Here is a 25239-nt window from a genome sequence, read left to right as displayed (position 1 = left end):
ATGGGGAGGGAGGAGGCCACTGGTGGGGTGGAATGACTGTGTGGGAACAACAGGGACATCTAACAGGGATGTCTGTTTGGCTGTGCAGTATGTATTGGGAATTTTTTCTACCTCCCCATAAAAGTCTTTACGAAAATATCAATTTCTCCTTAAAAATATCTTTGGTCAGACAAATGTGAACCCTTGCTGTGGTTTGTTGACATCTCTCAGAATGAGAGACGAGCAGTGTGATTTGAAGTTCAAGTCTTAGGCCAGGTTTGGTGCAGTCTTACTGATGTCCCTGAAGCATTTTTCTGTGTCCCAGAGAACACCTTTGCCTGCCTGGAGCCCGTCCGCCCCCACCCAGGACTCCTTTCTTTCCCCTTACCCAGCTCCTCTTGTACGCGTTCAAATCCCCTGGACGATCATTCCAAATCCAGTTCTTTGATACAATGGAGTGTGGTCATTCCTTGTTACATGTATTTTTTCTTTACAATCTCTTCTTTTCTCCTCATCTCTTTATCTTTGGCAAGTAGGAAGTACTCTCTAATTTTTAAATATAGGAATGGAGCTTCGATGTGATCCTACGTGGTCTCATTTAATTCCCGGGATAACCCTGCAGAGTTTCATTTCATAGACAAAGAAGCCAAGATGCAGGGAGGCTGAGCAGGTGGCTCCAGTTTATAGAGCAGCTACAAAGCGGTGGAGCTGCAGTTGGAGCCACTAAACCCTTTCATTTGATTCTGTCATACATACATTTATTTTTAGACCATTAGCTTTGAAGCCAAGATACCTGGGTCACACCTGGTCATACCTGAGTTACTTTGATTCTGTAACTAACTGGGTGACCTTGAGCAAGACACTGGACCATTGAATATCAGCGTCCTGCCTCCTTGGAGTGAAAAAAGAAAAAAAGGTGGGACTGAAAGACCTTGGAGCTGCTTTCCAGGGCTAATGTCCCTTTCTTCCATCTGTTTTTCCTTCTGGGAAAATCTGTCTAAACAGGCCTTGTGTGCTTCTCCCCTCTGCCTGGTGTCCTGGCCACCCTTGTGTACACTTTTGGATTAGCCTTGGAGCTTTTCTTATCACCCTTGGGTGAGAGGAATTGTTGCTGTGACTTTTGATTTCTTAGACTTCCTACTACTTCCTTTAGCTTACTCGGATTACCCTATCTGAAAAATCATTACAAAAGTATTTCTGTTTTGTGTTGTTGCTGCTGCTGTTAGTAAGAATGATTAATTCCTGGGCTATGAGGACTGTTGGGTGGGTCCCCATGGCAAGTTGGGTAATAAGATATCATCTTTATAGTGTGGGAGGTGTGGGACTGCCTGCAGGGGTAGGTAAATGACCAGATAACATCTCAAAGGTTATTGCTTAGAAACAGGAAAAGCTACCATCTGTCCATTCATTGGTTGGATGGGCCGGGTTTGTGTTAGGTGCTCAGGATACAGAGGTGAGAGCACTGATAATACCTAGGACCTACGGTGCAGTCAGGCAGGGGAGACACGGCTAATCTAAGAGTCAGACAGACTTTAACCCACAACTCTGACAAGTGTGAACATATACTATGGGGAGAACTAATGTAGACGGGGAGCTGAGAGAGCTAAATGCTGCGTACTTGATACACATTATCTCATTTAATCTTTACAGTGGCTCTCTAAGGAAGATGGTGTTCTATTTTTGTAGAAGAAACTGAAACTCAGATTTCAATCCAGAGCTGATTCCAAAGCCCAGGTGCTTCCTGTTACGCTTTATCACCTTCCTTATAAGTCTTTAATTGCAGCCTCTGCTTCTCCGTGTAGTGCCATCACTTGCCAGGACAGATGGAAGCACTCATGTTGCAATATGAGTTCTGGAGTTAAGCGACATCCCTGTCCTCAGTTACTCATTCTGCCGATCCATTACTCAGTGCTGGAAACTGTGATGGCCAGTGAATAACTTCTGATGACATCTGGTTTCTGCGAGATGCTGTTGAAGTATGACTGTGTCATCGGGCTAGGCTGATTGATTAGGCCGTTTGCTCCCTGTGTTGTCCTAACATGGTTAGTTTGTGTAATTAGGTAGATTTTGTATGGAAAGGAGGGAGGTTGAAGACTTGGGACACAGGAGAAAGTTTTGGTAGGGAAAATGGGGGGAGGGAGGGAAGTTGTCCATGGGATCAGTACTGGGTGGGGACGAGGGCTGGGTACAGGGTACCTGGAAAGATAAGGAGCTGGGACCAAAAGTGAGAGGTGAAAGGTCACCAGAGACAAACTTCGCCTGAGCGGGTCTCATTACCAGCTGGTCTGTTGCAACATCATTTTCCTTTCACAGATACAAAGTGCCATATTACTGTTTTCTCAATTCTGTGTGTCTTCTATATTCTGTAGACTAAAAGTCCATACAGCATAGTGACTCAATCCTACAGAGGATTGACAAATGTTTCCACTTAAGGTTTTTTGGGGTTTTTTTTGCGATAGAATCTCACTCTGTCACCCTTGGGTACAGTGCCATGGTGTCATCATAGCTCACAGCAACCTCAAACTCTTGGGCTCAAGCAATCCTCTTGCCTCAGCTTCCTAGTGGCTGGGACTATAGGTGCCCACCACAACGCTCAGCTAATTTTTCTGTTTTTAGTAGAGAGAGGTCTCACTCTTGCTCAGGCTGGTCTCAAACTCCTGAGCTCAAACAATCTACCCACTCAGCTTCCCAGAGTGCTAGGATTACAGGCATGAGCTACTGTGCCCAGCCCTGACTGAAGTCCTTGAAACTGCCCCACTCAGGGGTTGGCTGGCTTCAGGGTGGAAGCTCATCTGGGGTCTTTCTCTGCAGCTGGACACCTTAGGTATCCCTTCTTCCTTTCTTATTTACTGTTTCTCCTCATTTTATCTCTTTTAAGTTGTCCCCTACCCTGCCATAGGGCCCTCCTGGTAACACCTGACAGAGCTGGTAACGCCTGAGATGTGCTTTTGAGCAGAATGTTAAAGGCTTGTCTATAATGTCCTTTGAACTATAAAGATGAGAAGTGCTATAATGTACAGGAGACAGGGCCCACGGGCACCAGGGTGGTGAGAGTTATCTACATACTTGAGGGTAGAGGAGACTCTGGATCTTTATAGAGATGAACTTGACCTTGCCCATAAGGGAGAGGTTTCCAACAGTGCTACTGTCTGAGACAGTGATGTCTTCAGTAGTGGCAGTATTTAAGCATCAGCTAGTTAATGACTTGGTGGAGAATATGATTCATGTGTATATATGGTGGGGAGGGCGTGATGTGTGTGACTCTTCCAACCCTGAAATTCTTCCTTTTAAAACATCTCACCGTGATGTGACTTCCCCCCACCCCTCTATCAGTCACAGACTTTGAATACTCGGAATTTAAAAGTTGGAAAATGGATTACATTGTCTTTTTTCTTGATGTGTTTTTATACATATATTCCTGCCTAGAAGATTGGTGCTGTTTGTGTTTTGGTGACACCCCAGCTCACCCAGCTCACCCAGGCAGCCCCAGAAATGGCATGGTGATTAGACTGGATTGTTCTGGAAGCTTCAGCGTGATGCAGAAATAATCTCTTTTGTGAGCTTCCATCCCATTTTACTGCATTGAGGAGAGGAATATAAAATGAGATTGCTCTACTCTTACAATGTAGGAAAAATTCATATTCTTTGGGAGAGGAAACTATATCTTCCAGAAGAGTTAAAATTCAGTATAGTCTAGCTCATCCCTCCTCTACTGATCATTTATCTGGTGAACTCAAATATCTAGATGCCAGCAGCAATGCAGAGAGACACAGGATGGATATTGAGCAGCCAAGATGGATGCCGAGGTTATCACCTTGACCTAAAGGACAGCCCTTCAGAAGCTCACTCAAAACCTAATTTGGTTGCAGGAGTATTTTCTAGTTCACAGCCAGCCAGAGGGAGACGTAGACGTTTCTTGTGCGTTTTTTAATAGAAGCTTTATTGAGATATAATTCACATACCATTAATTTACCCTTTTAAGTGCGTACAATTCAGTGGCTTTTACTATAGTTACATAATTGTGCAACCATCACCACCGCGCAATTTCAGAACATTTTCATCATCCCCAACAGAAAACCTGTGCTATTAACTGTCAGTCCCTCAACCCCCTACAACCAGTCATCTACTTTCTGTTTCTACTGACTTGCCTGCTATTCTGGGCATTTCCATGAAAGAAATCATATAATATGTATCCTTTTGGGCATAGCTTCTTAGCATAATGTTTCTGAGGTTCATCTATTTTGTAGCACATATTGGTACCTCATTCCTTTTTATTGTTGAATAATACTGCATTATATGGATATGCTACATTTTCTTTACCTAGTCATCAGTTAATGGATATTTGGGTTGTTTCTATTTTTTTGGCTATTATGAATAATGCTACTGTGAATATTTTTGTGCAAGTCTTTGAGTGGCCATATGTCTTCGTTTATCCTGGGAGTGGAATTGCTAGTTCATATGTTAACTCTATGTTTAACTTTTCAGGACCTGCCAACTGTTTAAAAGTGGCTGTACTATTTCCTATAGTAGGGTATGAGGATTCCAATTTCTTCACATTCTTGTCAACCCTTGTTATTTTTTTATTTAACCATTCTAGCGGGTGTGAGGTGATACCTCGTTGTGGTTTTGATTTGCATTTCCCAAATCATTGATGGTTGAACATCTTTTCATGGTCTTAATTGGCTGTTTGTAGATCTCCTTTGAAGAAATGTCTCCTCTTATCCTTTGCCCATTTTCCATTTGAGTTGCTTGTCTTTTTATGGTTGTGTTGTTGAGAGTTGTATTCTGGATATAGGTCCCTTATTAAATATGATTTGTAAATATTTTTTCCCATTCCTTCAGTTGTCTTTCCAGCTTCTCGATGGACCCCTTTGAAACACTAGTGTTTTTCATTTTGATGAAGTCCAATTTATCTATTTTTTTTCTTTTGTCACTTCTCTTGTGATCCTCTTGTCTCAGCTTCCTGAATAGCTGGGACTACAAGAGCCCACTATAACACCTGGCTAATTTTTCTACTTTTAGTAGAGATAGGGGTCTTGCTCTTGCTCAGGTTGGTCTCGAACTCCTGATCCCACTGCCCTGGCCTCCCAGAGTGCTAGGATTACACAGGCATGAGCCACCCTGCCTGGCCTCATTTCTAAGAAACGATTGCCTGTTCTAAGGGGCTATGTTTTTCTTTTAAGAGTTTTTATAGTCCTAACTCTTATTCTGTGTATTTAGGTCTATGATACATTTTTGAGTTTAACTTCGTTCTTCTGCATGTTCAGTTGTCCTTGCACCATTTTTTTTTCTTCCCTAGCACTATTTTTGGAAAGACCATTCTTTCCCCAGTGAATTGTCTTGGTATTCTTATCAAAAGTCAATTAACCATGAATATAAGGATTTATTTCTGGCCTCTCAATTTTATCCTATTGATCTATGTATCTAACTTCTTGCCAGTAACAGTCTGTCTTTCATTGTTGTAGTTATGTGTTAATTTTTGAAATTGGGAAGTCTGAATCCTCTAACTTTGTGCTGTTTTTTTTCAAGATTGTTTTGACTATTTTAGGTCTCTTTTACCTTCATATAAATTTTAGGATTGGATTGTCAGTTTCTTTAAGAAAGGCAGATGGGTTGAAGAGGGGTTACACTGAATCTGTGGATCGATTTGGGCAGTATTGCTTCCTTACCATGTCAGTCTTCTAATCCATGAACATAGGATGTCTTTGCATTGATTTATGACTTTTGAATTTCTTTCAATGATGTTTTATAATTCTCAGTGTATAAGGCTTATACTTCTTTTGTTAAATTTATCCCTAAATATTTTTTTTGGTACTATGATAAATAGAATATTTCCTTAATATCAATTTTAAACTCATCCATTAGTTCTTTGTATGTGTGTGTGTGTGTGGATTCCTTAGGATTTTCTATATATAAAATCATGTTATCTGTGAATAGAGAGAGTTTTGCTGCTTCTTTTCCTGTCTGGATACCTTTTATTTCCTTCTTACCCAATTCCCTGGCTGGGACCTCCAGTTCAGTGATGGATAGAACTGACAAGAATGTGAATATCCTTGTCTTGTTTCTGATCTTAAGGGAAAAGCTGTCAGTCTTTTTACCATTAAATATGATACGGGTTTTGTAGTTGACCTTTATTAGTTTGAGGACGTTTCTTTCTATTCCTGTTTTTTTAAATTTATTTTTCTTACTTACACACGTGTATATTAGGTTTCCACTTTTGCCTTCACAGAATTAAAAAGGCTAAATTTAATGACATTAACAATGTTTAACATAAGGACTGAGAACAAAAACCTCATAAAGAACAAATGAAGATAAATACATTCAGAAAAGAAATCAGACGATTACTGCAATGAAATATTAAGCAATAATAATAGTAATAATGCAAAGAAAGTAACATTCACATTGTCAGATAGGAGCATGTCTATTATAGAAGACTTTGATGAGTCTTCTTCTTCTTATTTTGTTTTTTCCAAAGTCCCCCCCAAAAAAGACAACTAATATTGATTAATAAAAGTAAAAAGATAATTTCAAAAAAGCAGATCATGCCAAATCTTATAGACAAGAGAAAAAGAAATACTTCTAAATCATTCTACTTAAACTGGATAGACCTGATATTAAAATTGGAGAAAATATATTATTATAAAGGGGAAATTACAAATATATTTCATTTATAAATGAGGATGCAATATGATAAACAACATATTAACATGTTGAATTAAAAATTAATGTTTAAATAATGTACATTGGTCAAAATTAAATACAATTTATATGAAAATTTGTCACTATTTTCTTTCTTTGCTTTTTTTCCTTGCATACACCCCCTCCTCCTTCTGTCTACTCTCCTCTTTCCCCATGGTCCCCCCGTGTTATTGTCATTGTCTTCATATCAAAGTTGAATACATAGGATTCTTACTTCTCCATTCCTGTGATGCTTCACTAAGAATAATGTGTTCCACTTTCATCCAGGTTAGTACAAATGCCATAAAATCTCCATTATTTTTGATGGCTGAATAATAGTCCATGGTATACATATACCCCAGCTTACCAATCCATTCCTGGGTTGAAGGATATTTAGGCTGTTTCCACATTTTAGCGATTGTAAATTGGGCTGCAATAAATAGCCTAGTACAATAATAGAAGTCTTTTATAATAGGAAAGGTTTTTTTTCCTTTTGGATAGATGCCCAGTAATGGGATTGCAGGACCAAATGGGAGGTCTAGGTTCAGTTCTTTAAGGTTTCTCCATAATTCCTTCCAAAAAAGGTTGTATTAGTTTGCAGTCCCACCAACAGTACAAAAGTGTTCCTTTCTCTCCACATCTGCAACAGCCTCTGCAGTTTTGAGATTTTGTGATATGGACCATTCTTGCTGGGGCTAGATGATATCTCAGGGTGGTTTTAATTTGCACTTCTCTAATTAGGGATGATGAGCATTTTTTCATATGCTTAGTAGCCATTCGTCTATCGTCTTTAGAGAAGATTCTGTTCATCTCTCTTCCCCATTGATGTATGGGATTGTTGGTTTTTTCCTTGTAGATTAATTGAAGTTCTGCATAGATCCCAGTTATTAGACTTTTGTCTTATTCAAAATATGCAAATATCCTTTCCCATTGAGTAGGTAGGTTGTCTATTTGCTTTGGTTGTTGTCTCCTTGGCTGTACAGAAACTTTTCAGTTTCATTAGATCTCATTTATTTATTATTGGTGTTGTTGCTATTGCCATGGCAGTCTTCCTCATAAAGTCTTTACCCAGGCCAATATCTTGCAGTGTTTTTCCTATTCTTTCTTTGCGGATTTTTATTGTTTCATGCCTTAAATTTAAGTCCATTACCCATCTTGAATCAATTTTTGTGAGTGGAGAAAGGTGCGGGTCCAATTTCAGTCTTTTACATGTGGATATCTAGTTCTCCCCGCACCATTTATTAAATAGGGAGTCTTTCCCCCAGTGGATGCTCTTGTTTGGTTTATCGAAGATTAGGTGGCTGTAAGTTGTTGGTTTCATTTCCAGGTTTTCTATTTGATTCCAAATGTCTATGTCTCTATTTTTGTGCCAGTACCATGCTGTCTTGACCACTATGGCCTTGTAGTATAGCCTAAAATCCGATATAGTGATACCCACTGCTTTTTGTTACTAAGAACTGCCTTAGCTATATGGGTTTTTTTCTGGTTTCATACAAAATGCGGAATCATTTTTTCCAAGTCTTGAAAGTAGGCTGTTGGTATTTTAATAGGGATGGCATTGAATCCATAAATTACTCTGGGAAGTATAGACTTTTTTTTGATTCTTCCCAGCCACAAGCATGGTAAGTTCTTCCATTTGTTGATGTCCTCTGCTATTTTCTTTCTTAGGATTTCATAATTTTCTTTATAGAGGTCTTTCACCTCTTTTGTTAGGTATATTCCTAGGTATTTCATTTCCTTTGGGGCTATGATGAAGGGAATTCTGTCCTTAATTAACCTCTCATCTTGGCTGTTGGTGTATACAAAGGCAGCTGACTTGTGGACATTGATTTTATATCCTGAGATATTACTGTATTTTTTTGTGACTTCCAAGAGTCTTGTGGTTGAGTCCTTGGGGTTCTCCAGGTATAAGATCATATCATTAGCAAAAAGGGAGAGTTTAACCTCCTCTGCTTCCATTTGGATGCCCTTTATTTTCTTGTCTTGTCTAATTGTATTGGTTAAAACTTCCAGCACAATGTTGAATAGTAATGGTGGCAGAGGACAACCTTGTCTGGTTCCAGTTCTAAGAGGAAAAGCTTTCAGTTTTACTCCATTCAGTAAAATACTAGCTGTGGGTTTGTCATAGATAGTTTTGATCAGTTTAAGAAATGTGCCACCTATGCCTATACTCCTCAGTGTTCTAATTAAAAAAGGATGCTGGATTTTATCAAATGCTTTTTCTACATCTATTGAGAGGATCATGTATCTTTGGTTTTACTTCTGTTGATATGGCGAATAATGTTTATGGACTTGCATGTATTAAACCAGACTTGCATTCCTGGGATGAAACCTATTTGATCCTGATGTATGACTTTTTTGATGATAAGCCGTAATCTATTAGCCAAGATTTTATTGAGAATTTTTGCATCTATATTCATTAGTGAAATTGGTCTGATATTCTCCTTTCTAGTTGAGTCTTTTCCGGGTTTTGGTATCAGGTATTCCTAATTTGTAAAGTGTTTTTATCGTGAAAGGGTGTTAGATTTTTGTCAAATGATTTTTGTTTTTGTTATTCAGATGTGCATATGGTCTTTGTCCTTTATGAATATGTATATTATGTTAATTGGTTTTTATATGTTGAACCAATCTTTTATTCTTGGGATAAATCCCACTTGGTCACTGTATATAATTCTTTTTTTTTTTTTCCCCTAGATTTGCCTTTCTAGTACTTTAAAGATTTGGGGACAGTTTTTGTTAAAGGTAGAAGTATATTTAGCATATTGTTATCATTCTTTCTGCTAACAATGTAGGAGGCATTAGAAAAGTCCTAAAAATCAGCTTCAAGGACTCAGAAGGTATAGTGTAGACTGGAGACATTTCTTACTGGGTCATTGCTGATTTGTAGCTTATACATATATATGAAATGGTTTTTCTAATCTTGAAGAAATACATTGACTTCTGGCTCAATTGTAGGGACAATGTGTAATATATTTTAGGGAGACTTCTAATCATGAGAGTTTAAAATATAGAAGCCTTGTATTTAAACAGAGAACATGCCAGTTGTCTGAAAGTTTTACTCATTTGTAGGGTTTTATTTAGCAGTGGGGCTGGTGCATGATGAATGACTGACTGCAGACCTCACATCCTCAACTCCAGGGAAGTTTTCCAAGTCACAGTCTGCCTTGTCAAGAGGGAAGTGTGGCCAAGGGCTCACCTCAACCTGACCCTACCCTGTTAGGGGTGGCAGATGGGGGCATTTGCCAGTGGTCTGTGTGTTCTGGTCACTGGTGACACTCTCTGCTTGTGCCATTCATTACTTCCCTTTTCCCTGTTCTCTGGTCCTTTTTAGAGTCATTTCTCAAGTCCACTCTTATGTTAATGCTGGCATTTTGGATCACTTTGCTTTGTGTATAGTCATTAGTTTATGAGAAATCGGTGGGGGCAGGAATGATTATCATAAAAATACAAATTCTGTACCTTAGAGCTCACACTGGCCCACAAAGCAAGAATACAACAACATAAAGATTATCTCCTCCTTATGATTGTATAGTATTTCATCAACTGTAAGACTTTTAATCTGTGTCATCTAATTTTGATTCTTAAGACAACCCTGACATGTAGGAAGGGTACGTAATTGGGACATTTCATAGGTGAAACAGAGGCTTGGTGAGTTGAAATCCTCAGAGCTGCCCAAAGCTGAACACCTTCCTTCTCTATGTGAAGAATAAGGGTTCTCACTCTGGCATCATCCTGGGGGCTTCTCATTGCTCTTTCTTCAGTTCCTTGTTCCTCTCTCATAGTTGGAGTATATTTTCCCTCCTGTGTTACTGGTCCATTTTCATTATTGTACACCTTCCATTTCATTCTCAAAGTCATTCATATGAACCAAGTATGGATTCCCATCCATTCTCTGCCAATATCAGTGCTCTGTAATTTTTCATTGGTGTATTTTGACCTCATGACCATTTGGGTGTCTGCGCACAGGTATCCTCATTCAGCTCAATTTGAGTTTGATGAGGTGAAACAGACCTTAGTGGGACATGGGCTTGTGTTCATCCTGATCGTTTATTTCCTACTGACATGTTACTGTGGCAATGCAGGGTAGGGAGATGCATACTGGTTCTGATTCTGCCACTCACAAGCTGTGTTTCCATGCCTTTTTTTTTTTTTTAAATTTCAGAGTATTAAAGGGGTAGAAATATTTTTGTTACATGGATACCTTTTCTAATGCTTAAGTCAGGTCTCTTGGTGTGCCTGTCACCAGAATAGCGTTCACTGCACTTGATCAGTAGGTTTTTACTGCTCCCTTCTTCTCTCTCCCCTCTTCTTGATTTCCTGTGGCCTTTACATCTCCCTGGGCCTGTTAGCTATCAGAGAGTACACATGGTGTTTGTTTATCCATTCCTGAGATGCTTCACTTAGGATAATGGTCTCCATTTCATCCAAGTTGCTGCAAAAGGCATTATTTCATTCCTTTTTAGGGCTGAGTAGTACTTCACGGTGTATGTGTGTGTGTGTATTTTTTTTTTCCTTCACTTGTGAATTAGTGGGCACTTTGGTTGATTCCACATCTTTGCAGTTATAAATTGTGCTACAGTAAACATTCAAGTGCAGGTGTCTCTTTGGTAAAATGACTTCTTTTCCTTTGAGCACATACCAAGTTGTGGGATTGCTGGATCAACTGGTAGGTCTACATTTATTTCTTTGTGGAAGCTCCATATTGTTTTCCATAGAGGTTGTACTAATTTAGAGTCTTAATGTTTCTGTTCTTCCTTTGAATCTCACTTTTTCCTCTTGTAAAAGCAAGGGTGGAATGAGGTGATGTTTAAAGCCCCTTAAGCTCTGCCCTTGGATCTGACTTTCCTATTGATTTCCTGGTATTTATTCATCTCTCCAGTCCAGGTTTACCTGGTATAGGCGATGATTTAACTATCATACAGCCTTTTTCACTGTTTCTCTGTGCCTCTTACCTGGTCTTAGGCTTGCTCTCTTTTCCTGTTTTTTAATTTTTTTTTCCCCAGGAGAAACCTGGTAGCCAGGTAGGCATCCCAGGTAGGCAGGGTTCAGAGTGCTGCCTGCCCAGGGTGCAGCCTGGCCTCCACCCGACGCCTGCCTCTGTGACTTGAGCAGAGATTTTATTCGCCAAGCTCAGGCTTTTATTCAGGAGCTAATAGTTGAAAGGTCAGAACAGTTTCGTCTTCTTCCTTTTTTCTCTCCTCTTTGCTGTATCCCTCAGATCCTCATAATAAAGAAAAATAATCAGGTCAACCCATCTAAGCTTCTGCTAATGGGGACCAAGACAACTGAAAGAGACAGCTTTCCCCTGAGCACATTGGGATGTTTCATCTTACCCTCTGCCCCTTTTAGAGAATCCCATGGCATTAGCATAAAGACAAGTCACTGCAATTATTTTGGGCCCAGCCCCTCAATGTTGAGGAGCAGGAAGGATTCTGCTGTGATCTCTGGCATATTCATCGGCCCTGCTGAGCTGCTGATCAATAGTGACACAGAGCATCAGATGGCCTTCAAATAGTGCTTCCTTTTTCAGATGGGCTGGGAGAGAGAGGAAGAAATATAAGCGCTTCATTCCTCTTAGACTACAAATAAATACGTGGTGTGCAGCTGCATTTTAAGCATTTTGGAAGCTTTTCTGGAGTGTGTGTGTGAACAAGTAAGGGTGGGGGTGGAATCTGCATTGAGCCTCTGCCTCCGGTTGCCTTTGAGAGTGAGGGTGCGGGTCAATGCCCTCCTGGGCATCCTGTTCCCCAGCCTAGGCTCCCTGCACCTGAGCACCTGGAGAGCTCTGAGCAAGACCTCAGAAGTGGGGAGCAGGATACCCCAGATAACTTTTCCCTTTCGCCTCCCCTCCCCCAGAGCACTTAGTGGAAGGTCACTGGCTGAGTGTGTGCCCTGGAATCTGGGGCCGCTCTGTGCAGTTAATGCTGCTTTGTTCCTTGTTAAATGAGGCGAGAACTTTCACCCTGGTCACATTCACAATCCCCTCAGCAGGATGCTCAGCTGTGTCTGCAGGCAGCAAGGACTTTCCAAAGGGAAAGCTCCTCTGATTCCCCATTTCTGGAAAGTGTCAGAACAGAGGATAGGTGAAGGGACCAACTCACGTGGGCACCTCACAGCTGGTGATTTCTAGATGTGAGCAGGTTAGAATGCCCACCTCTTAGACAAGGTCAGTAAGCCATATCCACATTAATGAGACAGAATTCTTTCTTATGGCCTGAAGGCCTGCCAGGCCAAGAAACAGCAAGAATGTGGGGATGAGATAGTTCTGATGCAAAATACCTTCAATTTCTTTATGTCCCATAGAGAAGATATAATGGGATCCTAGTGAGGGCATCCCCCCCCCCAAGACTTGTGTGTGTTTTAGAAAGAGGGTACAGTGTGGCCAGGGGACCAGAGGGCTGGCTTTGGGACCCCAAAGGGAGAGGGTTGGGAAGAGTACAGGCTCCTGGACTGGCAGCTAGGTACATGGGGGACCTGGCCCATTTTCCACCATCTGCTGACTGCTTTGGGTCTCACTGTCCTCCCTGGGAGGAGGGAGAGGGTTTCTCTGGAACGTGGTATAAGCTGTGGGCTGAGGCTATCGAAGGCAGCAGTATTGAGAGAGAAGATGAGAGCTGGGACCATAGCAGAGGTGAGGACCTTTACATTATGTCCCTTTCTGGAGCCCCATGCTTTCCCTGTGGCCTTGCTTGTCCTGGCCATTCGGTGGGTCTTAACAGACCCATAACAGGGGATTCTGCTGTCCTTTCTGAAGAGGGTATTCTTATCCTTACAGACTGTTACCTTGGCTGGTCTTAAATCCCAAATCTGCCTCCTCTGAGGTGGGCAGCAGCTACCATCTTTACTTCTCTTGTTCTTCCAGCTGTCCCTTCCTCTGTACATGCACAGTTTGGGGCTGAGCCAAGAACCTGATTGGGGGTTGCACATGTTTGGGGGGGGGCTGCCCCTCCTTGACTCCCTTCTGTCTGGGATTTCTGTCCTCAATTTTAAGCTCCTCTGGCTGTCTCAATCCCTGGTGTCCAACTGGGGCCGTCAGAGTAAGCTTCTCTGCCTGAGCTTTAGCCAACCCATCTGTACCTGTGGGATTGTGCTATCAGATAAACACCCCCACCAACCCAGGTCTTACCTACTATAGTTTCCTCCTTTCAAAGGTCAGTTTCCTATCAATTTCAGAGGTCTGACAATTAAGTTTCTGACTTTGTTGCCATATGTAGGCAGCACTGTACAAACAACTTGGTAAGGTTTCATAACCTTGCTATATCACTGTCTAATAGTTGTGTTTGTTGTGTTCATTGTTGCATATTTTTGTGTGCCATTATGAAAATGTTGGAGCTTGAATTAGAGCAATGAACAAACATTTGTAAATTTCTTATTCAGCTTGGCAAGAGTGGAAGGGAAATCAGGGTCATGTTAGTCCAAGTTTATGTGGATAATGCTGTGAAGAAAACAACATTGTACAAATGGACTAAATGTTTTTCTGAGGGGAGAGAAAACGTAACTGATGAAGTGAGGGCAGGGTGGCCTGTAATGAGTAGAACTGATGAAAACATTGCAAAAATTTATCAGATTATGTATCTGAATTATTGGCTGATTGGGAGAAGCATAGCAGACCACGTAAATATGAGTAGAGAAACAAGAAAATCTTAGCTAACAACTTAAGACTCTTGCATCACAATAATGCACCAGTTCATACAGCACTGTCTGTGAGGGAGTTTTTAGCCAGTAAACAAATAACAGTATTGGAACATCCTCCCTAATCACCTGATTTGGCCCCTAATGATGTTTCTCTTTACCCAAAGATAAAGGAAATATTGAAAAGAAGATAATTTGGATGATATCCGGGGCATCAAAAGTAATACAATGACAGCTTTCACGGTCATTACAGAAAGAGTTCCAAATTGCCTCCCTTTTTCTTTCTTTCTTTTTTTTTTTTAGGGCAAACATAGAATGAGGTTTATTGAAGAAGAGAAAGGTAGGTTTAGAGAGCATGAGCAAGATATAGGCTTACAGAGCAAGATACATTCATCATAGACAGGGAATGGGCCTCCATTGTCAGGGCAAGTAGACAGAGAGGCCCCAAAATTGCTATGAAGGATGGACTAGGTGCTGGCATCAGTACATAGCTTCCCAAGGTGGGTACTTCAAAGGTGACTATAGTGATATTTGGCACTGAGGTATGTAGCACTTTTTCTAGGAGGAGTTCAAGAACTTAATTGTCAAACCTCACATACCTGTTTCTGGTCCCTCCATTGATTTCAGAGTTATTACTATTATTTTAATTAATAGACTTTATTTTTTAGAGCAGTTAAGTTTTAGGCTTATAAAAACACTGAGAGTCAAGGATAGAGTTCCCATATACTCCTATCCCCTGGCCCCAGTTCCTCTATTATTAGCCAGCATCTTGCATGAGTATGGTATATTTGTTACAATGGATGAGCCAATATCCATACATTGTTATTAACAAACATGCATGGTTTATATATATATATATATAATATTTTATATATATTTTGAGACAGAGTCTCCCTATGTTGCCCTTGGTACAGTGCTGTGGCATCACAGATCACAGCAACCTCAAACTCCTGGGCTTAAGAGATTCTTTTGCCTCAGCCTCCCAGGTAGCTGGGACTACAGGCGCCCACCACAATGCCTGGCTTTTTTGGGCTGCAGTTGTCATTGTTGTTTAGTTGGCCTGGGCTGGATTCGAACCCACTAGCCTTGGTATATGTGGCTGGCACTGTAACCAGTGAGCTTGGGTGCTACCAATGCATGGTTTATATTGAGTTTTAACTTTTTGTACTGTACATTCTATGCAAAAATTTTTTGTTTCCTGTTGAGAATTTATATTTGTTATTTGTGGGAGGCTTATTCTAATACTACTCATTCCAAGTTTATCAGAAGCAGAAACATCTGATGCGTTTAATTTTGATTTATATGTATTTTTAACCTTGTCTCTGGAAACACCTGACAGAAACATTGTAAATACAGGAATTCCCAAAGGAAGGTGATGGCACCAAGTGTAGGAAGTCTATGGGTGGGATTATTTTAGTGGGTGTTCCAAGCTGTTCTGTCTGGCTGCTGCTTCTGTCACGGTTCACGTATTGGTGACCCTACGGTTCAGTTTATCAGCACCATCAGAAGTTAATCTCCAAAACATAGGGTAGAAGCAAGAAAATTAAAACAGTCAGATATTAACCTAGGTTGTCCAGAAACTTAAAACATATGTGAAGTCCTTTGGTTAACTTTATTTGCACTTGACTTCTGCTTTTCTGGAAGGTAAAGCCACAATAAAACAGACACAGATAATCTCCTATCTTGACTACCCATACAATTTACATCTTCCTTACAGGTTTTTTTTTTTTTTACTTTCTAGATGTTAATGAAAAAGAAGTAGGCCCTGGTATTTTTAACTCCTTTACCTCATTTCCCCCCTCAAGCTCTGTGGTTTGTTCTGAATAGAGGTCCTGTGTGATGTCTCACAGCAGGGATTCCTGGAAGGTGACACAGAAATGCTACAGTTTACAGAAGGCCAGGTGATGTACAATCTACCACAGAAAGGCTTAACGTACAGCCGTCGCTTAGTAAGCCAGGAATTACAGGAGCTACTGTAAGAGCATCTGACTTAGGTTTAATTTAGGTACCTGGATAAATACAAGTTTATAGACTCACAGGACTGGACTGGTTGACTGGATAAGGAAGCCGGCTAATTCCTCTGATCCCAGAACAGCTGGCAGAATCTAGGGCCCAGGCCTCTCCTCTTACCTCTGCTCAAAGGGGAGATTCTCTCTTGGAAACCTTGGGTGCGTATGTGTTCATTCTTGGAAGATTCTAGTCGCTTGTGTCTTTTGAACATCTGTGTGCCTGGACCTGCGGTAGGGCATGGTCAGCCAGTGATGAATACAGTGTGCTTTTGGCCTTGTGTTGCGGCTGTATGGAGAAGTGTAGAGATTTGGGGCATCCTTCCCTTCCAGGGGTCAGCAGAGGGGAAGCAGAGATGATGCAGAGGGCTTTAGGTCATGCGTGTTGGAAGATTAGAGGGTGAGAGGGTAGAGGAGAGAGAAGTGTTCTATGCACAGGGAAGAGCATGTACAGAAACCCTCGAATGTGAGAGCGCGTGGAGGTGTTTGAGGAACTTCTGAATACCTGGAGAGGCTACTGATGGGTGATGAAGCTGGACCATGTGTCTATGCAGGCCATGCTGAGGATTTTTCTTCTAAGACAATCTTGCTGTCACCTGGCTTGAATGCAGTGGCATCAGCCTAACTTACTGCAACCTCAAACTCCTGGGTTCAAGTGATCCTCCTGCCTCTGCCTCTTGAGTAGTTAGGACTATGGGTGCCCAGCACCACACCCTGCTAATTTTTCCATTTTTTTGTAGAGACTGGGACTTGCTCAGACTGGTCTTGAACTCCTGACCTCAAGTGATCCTCCCAAGGTACTAGGATTACATGCATGAGCCATCACGACTGGCCCATGCTGAGGATTTTGATTGGCATATTTAGAGCAAGGGGAAGCGAGCATGGGAGGTTGCTTAAGCAAGGGAATAAAATGATCTGGTTTGCATTTTACAGAGATCACTCTGATGACTGTCTGGGAAATGGTTTAGAGCAGGGCCACAGGAGCAGCGGAGACAGTGTGAGGAGTTTGTTGTGTAGACTGACAGAGAAGGTTTTCTGGGGTTGGGAAGTGGCAGTGTGGATGAAGAGGTGGAAGCAGAGAAGCTCTGCTTCCTTGGTGTTGGGGTTCTGCTTTTTGATTCACGTTATTAGTGTGGAGAGAGGATTGGCAGGTGCTGGTCACTGAGTGGCTGTGATGGATGAGAGGTACGTGTTCGTGTGTGACAGTCGGGTTTCATGTTTGAACAATGGGTGATTTATAGGGGGCTAATCGTCAATGTCAGGAAGGCCTGGGAGGAACAAACATGGGGGAAGGTGAGGGAAAAAAGCACGAGTTTCTGTTTTGAAAACTATTCCTCCAGTTCCCAGGCATCAGGCCAACCCACCGCCATTGTCCTAGGAGTCCTTAGAGCCTTGTATCCTGCAGGAGAGCCAGATAAGGGAATGCCATTGCTGAGTGATGCCCTGTCATGATGTTCTTACCTTTAATTGGAAGCAAGGAATTTGATCTCTGCAGGAATCAGCAGCGCCTGGATCTCTGAAAGTAGTTGGCTCTCAGGCTCGAGCCTCATCTACCTGCTGAGCTAACATTCCAGTCCAGAGCAGGAGGGTGCTGCCAAGGGTCAGCTTACCACAGAGGTGATGGTGAGCTTGGCCCCTGAAGGTGAGCGGCTGTAGGAAGCATCCTCCACCCAGTGAACAGGTCTGGTCTTAGATTGTGTGTCACTCATTGTTCAAGTTAGAGACTCGGGGACAGACTGAAGTTAGTGGTCATGGTAATGGTTGTTACCGAGATACTTCTTTTGCTATGTGTTCTACATGTAAAGAAAAGAGGGGTTCGCTCTTCAAACCCTCTGGTTTTGCCCCAAGTAGTAGGCTTTCTGATGTTTCTCTGCTTCCCTGGTATTGGGGTTTTGCTTTTTATATTTATTTATTTATTTATTTTTGGAGTTGTACTGTATCATCCTTGGCAGAGTGCTGTGGCGTCACAGCTCACAGCAACCTCAAACTCTCGGGCTTAAGTGATTCTCTTGCCTCAGCCTCCCAAGTAGCTGGGACTATATGTGCCCACCACAACACCTGGCTATTTTTTGTTGTTGTTGTTGTCATTGTTGTTTAGCTGGCATGGGCTGGGTTCAAACCCAGTCTTGGTGTATGTGGCTGATGCTGTGACCACTGTGCTATAGGTGCCAAGCCGTGGGGTTCTGCTTTTTAATTCCTGTTATTAGTGTGGATATTAATACGTAGCTTTTGTCTAGGAGATGTGAGTGGACCTGAATTCCACTTTGTATGTCCTTTAGTTGCTTTGGGTGACCCTAAGATGGATGTGTTGTCTGGTCCAGACTCATTCTCTGAAGGGCGTGTCTCAGAAGGGATTTTCTTCATATAATCGGGAAGGGAGGGAGAAGATGGATGAGTAGGTGAGTAGGGGTGTGGTGGGAGGGGTGCAAGCACACGTTTTCCTTGAGTGTGTAAAGGTGTGTGGCACATGTGTGCACATGTACTAGCTTGGGTGGTGGCTGATGGAGTGAAGGAGGCAGTTAGTTGGGTGTGAAGATGTTGGGTGTTTTTCATGTGAGCCCTTTGTTGGAAACCTTGCTCAAAGGTAGAGTCCTCCCCAGTCTTCTGTGCTGCTCTGTCCTCCCCTTGCCAGGTTCGACATTCCCAGTCCAGCAGTGCCTCTTCCTGAGGAGGAGAAGACGGGCTAGAGTTGGGTAGCAGCCTGGGGATGGGCCGTGTCTGTGTTCAGGCCCATGGTGGGTCTCTCTGTGCAGGGGGAGTCCTGGATCCCCTGTGATGGGTGACCTTGCTCACTCCTGAGGTCCCAGCTTGCACAGGATGGCTGAGGAACTGGAGCCCTGAGGGCTCGTGTTGCTGACTGCACAGAGTTCAGGGCAGGAGCCATCAGCTGTGCAGTGTCCAGGAGAGGGAGTGCCCAGCTTTTGAAGTTGGACAGTCACGAATCTAGGCCTCACGTTGTTCTTGGCTACATGGGTCACTGACATGTGGATAGACCGAATGGCCCCAGCAGAGCTCAGAGGGGAGAAATGCCACTATGGTTAAATCTGTCCCCACTGTTAGATCCAGGTGGCTCCATTTACCAGGAGATGTGTTGCTCCAGATGGGCTGTGCGGGGCCATCCTCCTGGGACAAACCACAGCATGCTGGCTGCTTACCACTGGCTGCTCGGAATTGCGCCCTTCAGTTTATCAGCAAAAGCTGTCAGTCAATATTAGGGGAAATCCTTTAGCAGTGTTTGGTTTTTGAAACCCTTCTCATTGGGGCCAGGCCTTATCTCCAAATTTTGGGAAAAATGTTCTTTTCCTGTAAACACAGGGAATACCCGTCCAGCACAGATAACCGTTCTGCTTTTGTCTCCTATTAATGCAATCTTTGCTTGGGTAAACTTTTAAGTTTTTCTGAGGAAGTTAATTTCTGGGCTGTCCTTTTGGCTATTTCATGTAATTTGTGGGTAACAAGGAAAGGCACATCCCCATGGGTTAGTGTGCAATGGGATGGTATATATGAAGAAACTAATATTGTGTATGCTTAATAAATATTGAATTGTCCTTTTTTTTTAAAATTTCATCCTAGAGATATCTAGAGATATCTAGAGATTATACTTTTGATCCAGCAATGTCACTTCTAAGAATCCAGCTTAAAGAGCTACTTGGATGAACTCAAAGATGTGTAGGTAGGACTGTTCAAGGAAATACAGTTTGTATCAATAACATAGCATTAAGTTTTCAACAGTGGGTGAGCCATTACTTATCCTGTGGAGACCTGTGTACTTTGGCATAGAAAGATAACCAAGGTGTATTTAAAGTCAAAAAACCAAATTGCAGAATAATGTGAGTAATATGAACCTTGTACATAAAACAGATTCTCCCCTGTGACTGTGAATGTATGTTATTAACACACAAAGAAATGTATAGCAGCTGTTGACAAGGGGGATTTTATTCTTTTCCTCTGCCTACATTTGCGCTGTTTGAATAGCTTCCAGTGGAAAAAGTGCTCATTATATTAACCTGCATGTAATTTGGTTTTGAAAATAACTTAAAAGTATAATGAGGTTACATTTTTAAATAAATTAGTAGTCCATTTCTTTCCTCCAATTAGGAATTTACTCAAATATATGATGTCTCCAAACATCCACGGCTGAAGTTCTATTAATTAAAAGAAAGTACATATTCGGTGGCACCTGTAGCTCAAGCAGCCAGGGCTCCAGCCACAGACACTACCAGAGCTGGCAGGTTCGAATCCAGCCCGGGCCTGCCAAACAACAATGAGAACTACAACCCCAAAATAGCCCTGGGCATTGTGGTGGGTGCCTGTAGCCCCAGCTACTTGGGAGGCTGAGGCAAGAGAATCACTTAAGCCCAGGAGTTTGAAGTTGCTGTGAGCTGTGATGCCATGGCACTCTACCCAGGGCAACAGCTTGAGGCTCTGTCTCAAAAAAAAAAAAAGTATTCTTTTTGAGTGGGCTAATATTTGCCAAGCACTTTTGTTTAAGATATTTTATTTCATTTGATCTTCACTATATTTTCATTTTCAGATGAGGAAATTGAGGAAAAAAGGCAGTGTCTTGCCATAAAGATAGTGGTGGGAGAAGCCAGGCATGGTGGCTCACACCTGTAATCCTAGCACTCTGGGAGGCCAAGGCAGTCTATTGCTTGAGCTCAGGTTTAAAACCAACCTGAGCAAGAGCAAGACCCTGTCTCTAAAAAAACTAGCTGAGCATTGGGGTGGGCCCCTGCAGTCCCAGCTACTTGGGAGGCTGAGGCAAGAGGATTGCTTAAGCCCAAAGAGTTTGAGGTTGCTGTGAGCTGTGACATTAGGGTACTCTACTCAGTCTCAAAAAAACAAACAAACAACCAAAAAAAAAAAAAAAGATGTGGTAGAGTCTTCACGCTTGAGCCTTTGTGATTCAGGAGGCTGCTTGGTTAAACACAATGCTCCTTCCTCTCCATCACTGCATCTCTGATTCACAGCAAGACAAAAAAGTCAGCAGTAATTTCTGGTTAAGCTGCTTTTCATAAAGTTAGAAACAAATCCCTCTTTGGGCTCTTTAAGTTCCGTATCTGTAAGATGGGGAGACGAACTGGATGTCCTCGCACCACTAACTTTGCGTGGTTGGGGGCGCTTGCTATCCCTTTTCTCAATGTGTGTTTGCTTCTTCCCCACAGTACGTAGGAAGCCTGGATGTGCCGAGGCCCAACAGCAGGGTGGAGATTGTGGCTGCCATGCGTCGGATACGGGTGAGTGGCTCCAGGTGGGGCTGTGTGGACCTGGAATTCGAGTACCTTAGCTGCTGACCCTTTTAGGTAATGCTGGAGGGCTCAACATGGATGGCTCTACCCTTTGCAAATTCTAGACTCCTTTTCCCTGTACCATCCAGGAAGCTCTTGAGTTTGGTGGTTGATCTTGATAAAGGGCCAGCGTTAAAATGGATGTGATGGTGGGTGGTGGTGGTGGCGGGGTGGGAGGACTCATCTTCTCTTTCTAGTGATTGTAGCTCCTCAAACTGAGACATGTATTACCTTTGAGGAGGTGTGGTGGCTGGCCAGGGGGTGAATGGTGCTAGTCCCCTTTTTTTTTATTTTTGGAGACAGAGTCTTTCTATGTCACCCTAGGTAGAGTGCCCTGGAAAGTATCTTTTTTATTCAAAAATTTTAGAGAAGGGCAGCACCTGTGGCTCAAAGGAGAAGGGCGCTGGCCCCATATGCTGGAGGTGGCAGGTTCAAACCCAGCCCCAGCCAAAAACTGCAAAAAAAAAAAAAAAAAAAAAAAAATTAGAGAAAAGGTTTCATAAGGAGGTGCTAATTGACTCAAAACATTTTTTTAAAAGGCAGTTTCTTGTGGTTAGAATATAAGATTTACTTTAATTTTCTAGACTAAATGTGAGATTTCAACAAAATTTCCTTGGTTGGCTGCTTTAGGTCTGGGCGTGTCCAGGCATTCTTTTTTTGCCATTTTTCATGTGCTTTGGAAGAGTTGGTATGTATACCAACTTGTTGCTTTCTAATTCTGTGGTGCGTGGAGCAAAACTAAACAAGAAATAAACTGTTTCCTGATCACTGTGAAGGAATTTGTGCATGTGCTCTATAGTGGAACAAAAGAAATTACCTGAGACTTGCCCCTTTTGGGGATTGGTCAAGTAGATTTTTAAAAAACTTTTTAAAGAAAGAATTGGGGCTTGGCGCCTGTGGCTCAAGTGGCTAAGGCACTAGCCACTACACCCAAGGTGGCGGGTTCGAATCCAGCCTGGGCCTGCCAAACAACAATGACGGCTTCAACTAAAAAATAGCCAGGCGTTGTTGTGGCAGGTGCCTGTGGTCCCAGCTACTTGGGAGGCTTAGGCAGGAGACTCGCTTGAGCCCAGGAGTTGGAGGTTGCTGTGAGCTGAAATGCCATGGCACTATACCCAGGGGGACATTTTGAGGCTCCTGTCTCAAAAAAAAAAAAAAAAAAGAAAGAAAGAATTGGTGTTAGAGGTGGCTGGATTAATTATCCCCTGATACAGTCTGGTTTGGGGTCATTGCCCTCTATGTTTTTATGTTTTAGTTTATTTTTAAATTTTATTTTAGAGATAAGGTATTGCTTTCTCATCTAGGCTGGAGTGTAGAGAGGTATATTCATACTTCTTTGCAGCCTAGAACTTCTGGGCTCAAATGGTCCTCCTTCCTTAGCCTTCTGCTCAGCTGGGCCTACACACGTGCACCGTACCTGTAATTTTTTTTTTTTTTTCACTTTTTGGCCGGGGGCGGGTTTGAACCCGCCACCTCTGGTATATGGGGCCGGCGCCCTACTCCTTTGAGCCACAAGTGCCACCCCGTACCTGAATAATTTTTAAATGTTTTTATAGAAATGAGATCTCACTCTGTTGCTCAGGCTGGTCTCAAATGCCTGGTTTCAAGCTATCCTCCTGCCATGGCCTCCCAAAGTGCTGGGATTATAGGTGTGAGCCACTGTACCTGGCCTTGTTTTCCTTTAAAATAATCTGTTTACTGACATGGAAAAGGCATAACTGGTGCTTAGAGCTTCCTTTTGCTTTGTCAGTTTTATTTTCAGCTGATTCTTTATCTCATCAACAAAAACCTCAATTCACTGACAGCAACCTTGGGAAGAAAATTAGCATGTTTGTGGCTATTTCTCTGAGCAGTTTATGAGCCTCATAAAATAGTCTTTTCACTGCCTTGATCTTCCCAGTCTTGCAGGTTTTTTTTTATTGTTAAGTTGCATTTATCGGGACCACTGTTAAATACAGCAGTACTATTTTTCATGGACATGGTAACAAGTAGCTTCAAATCACTTTCACATGAGTTATTTCATTCAGGGTTCACAGCAAGTTGCAAAGTGGGGGATCAGTTGCCCTCATTTTCTAGATGGAACTGAGACTCAAGAGAGGTGTAGCAAGGAGCCACGTGGGTGTAGGAAAGGGCATACATGTGGACTGAATGCATTTTTCCACTTGGTCTCGTGAGAAAATGCAAATTTCCTCACCCCTTTGTCGCAGGCTTGGTGTTCAGTGTTTCCGGGCTGCTTCTCTTCCTTTGCCTTCTGGCTCCCAGAGCACCGAGGCCTGGGCTGGGGAATAATCGGGGGTGTCGCCGCTGTTAGGGTGGGCTGCTGCTCTCACTGAGATCGACATTGCTGCTCTGGGATGAGGAGGATTGGTGCTGGAGTTGGCCTGTCCTTCAGGTTTCAACTGAAAAGTCCCTCTTTTATTTACATTGGACTGAAGGACAATAATGTGTTGTCACTAACGTCACTATCATGAAAGTAATAACCTCTTTCTATAGCAGCTATGACCAGTAATAGCTACTTATGCATCAGGTGATTTGTTAGGCTTGTTAATATTGAAATAACGTTTTATTTACTATTTACAATTATTCTAGACAATGTGAGATTGCATTCTGTAGATGAGGAAATATAACCTTAGGCAGGTTAAATTATTCAAGGTCAAGGTGCTGTTAATAGGTGTGGAGTTGGGATTCATACCCTGTGGCTCTGTGCTGGCCCCTTTGTGACCCTGCTGAAGGCTCTTTGTGACACTCATGTGAGTCATGACCCCGGTCGAGGAACCAAAGAACTAGGATGTGGAACCTCCCTAGGAAGGGAGGCAGGAGCAGAAGTAGAGGCACAGGGAAACATCAGTGGGAAGCAGGGAGGCTCTGGCCAGCCAGTCACGGGGTCCGCAGGCACTCAGGGCTGGGGTGTGGGGCCCCAGTCTCATCCGTCAGCACCCACCAGCCCTTGTGGCCTATATGCCTTTTCCTGAAGCTCCCTCTCTGCAGACAACTTCCAGGGCTTAATGAGCAGCTCATTAATTTAGAGGGTGAAATCAACTGGCCAGAAAGCTGTTTGGTCTGGCCGTCCAGTCCCTTGTTTAGACTGGCCACAGTTAATAGCAAGTGTTCTCATTGTTTTACCCCAAACCCCACAATTCACTGCTAGGTCCAGGCTGCTATTTGCTTTTCTTCTTTTTCTTTTAAAAGCTGTTTTGCCTGTAATTATAGCTGTCAAGAACTAGGGCATGGGATCTCTGTGTAAAGGACTATTCCTGACTTTGTCCTTTCACGTAGGATGGTGCCAGGCTAACACTGGGCAGGATTTTGGTTGCTAGGCGCTCTTGTGGGTTCAGAAGACACAAGCCCCACAGGTTGGCCACAGCTGGGTATAGTCCTCAGAGTGCAGCTGTTCTGATAAGGATCCCAGAGCCTCACCTGTGTGAGATGACAATCTCCCTGATCTTCTCTGGACCACTGCATGGCATGGGGAAACGAAGACCACCTTTGTTTCCCAGAGCGGGAAGCCCTCAGAGTGAAGGGATCTGGCTGAGGACGTCACATCTGTCTTTTAGGCTGGGCCTGCAGCAGGTGTATGCATCCCTGCTCCTTCCCTGGACCCCCAGTATGGACTCTGAGCTAAATGTATGGACTTGACCATGCCTTTCCTCTCCCCT

The 25239-nt window shown here is 42.7% G+C and overlaps 1 protein-coding gene across 3 annotated transcripts in view; it reads left to right on the top strand.

Moving 5' to 3' along the window:
* The window catches only part of LOC100944273 (carboxyl-terminal PDZ ligand of neuronal nitric oxide synthase protein), a 291887-nt gene that overhangs the window by 58144 nt on the left and 208504 nt on the right, over nt 1-25239 (top strand). For all 3 annotated transcript variants that reach the window (XM_012802697.2, XM_023510768.1, XM_023510769.1), the window contains exon 2: nt 21461-21532. In XM_012802697.2, the coding sequence (XP_012658151.2) occupies nt 21461-21532 (72 nt within the window). The remainder of the gene's footprint in view (nt 1-21460; nt 21533-25239) is intronic.

Source organism: Otolemur garnettii, unplaced genomic scaffold, assembly GCF_000181295.1.
Source record: "Otolemur garnettii isolate 467f Iridium unplaced genomic scaffold, OtoGar3 scaffold00016, whole genome shotgun sequence".
NCBI classification, from domain to species: domain Eukaryota; kingdom Metazoa; phylum Chordata; class Mammalia; order Primates; family Galagidae; genus Otolemur; species Otolemur garnettii.
This window is presented reverse-complemented; position numbering and strand designations above follow the sequence as displayed.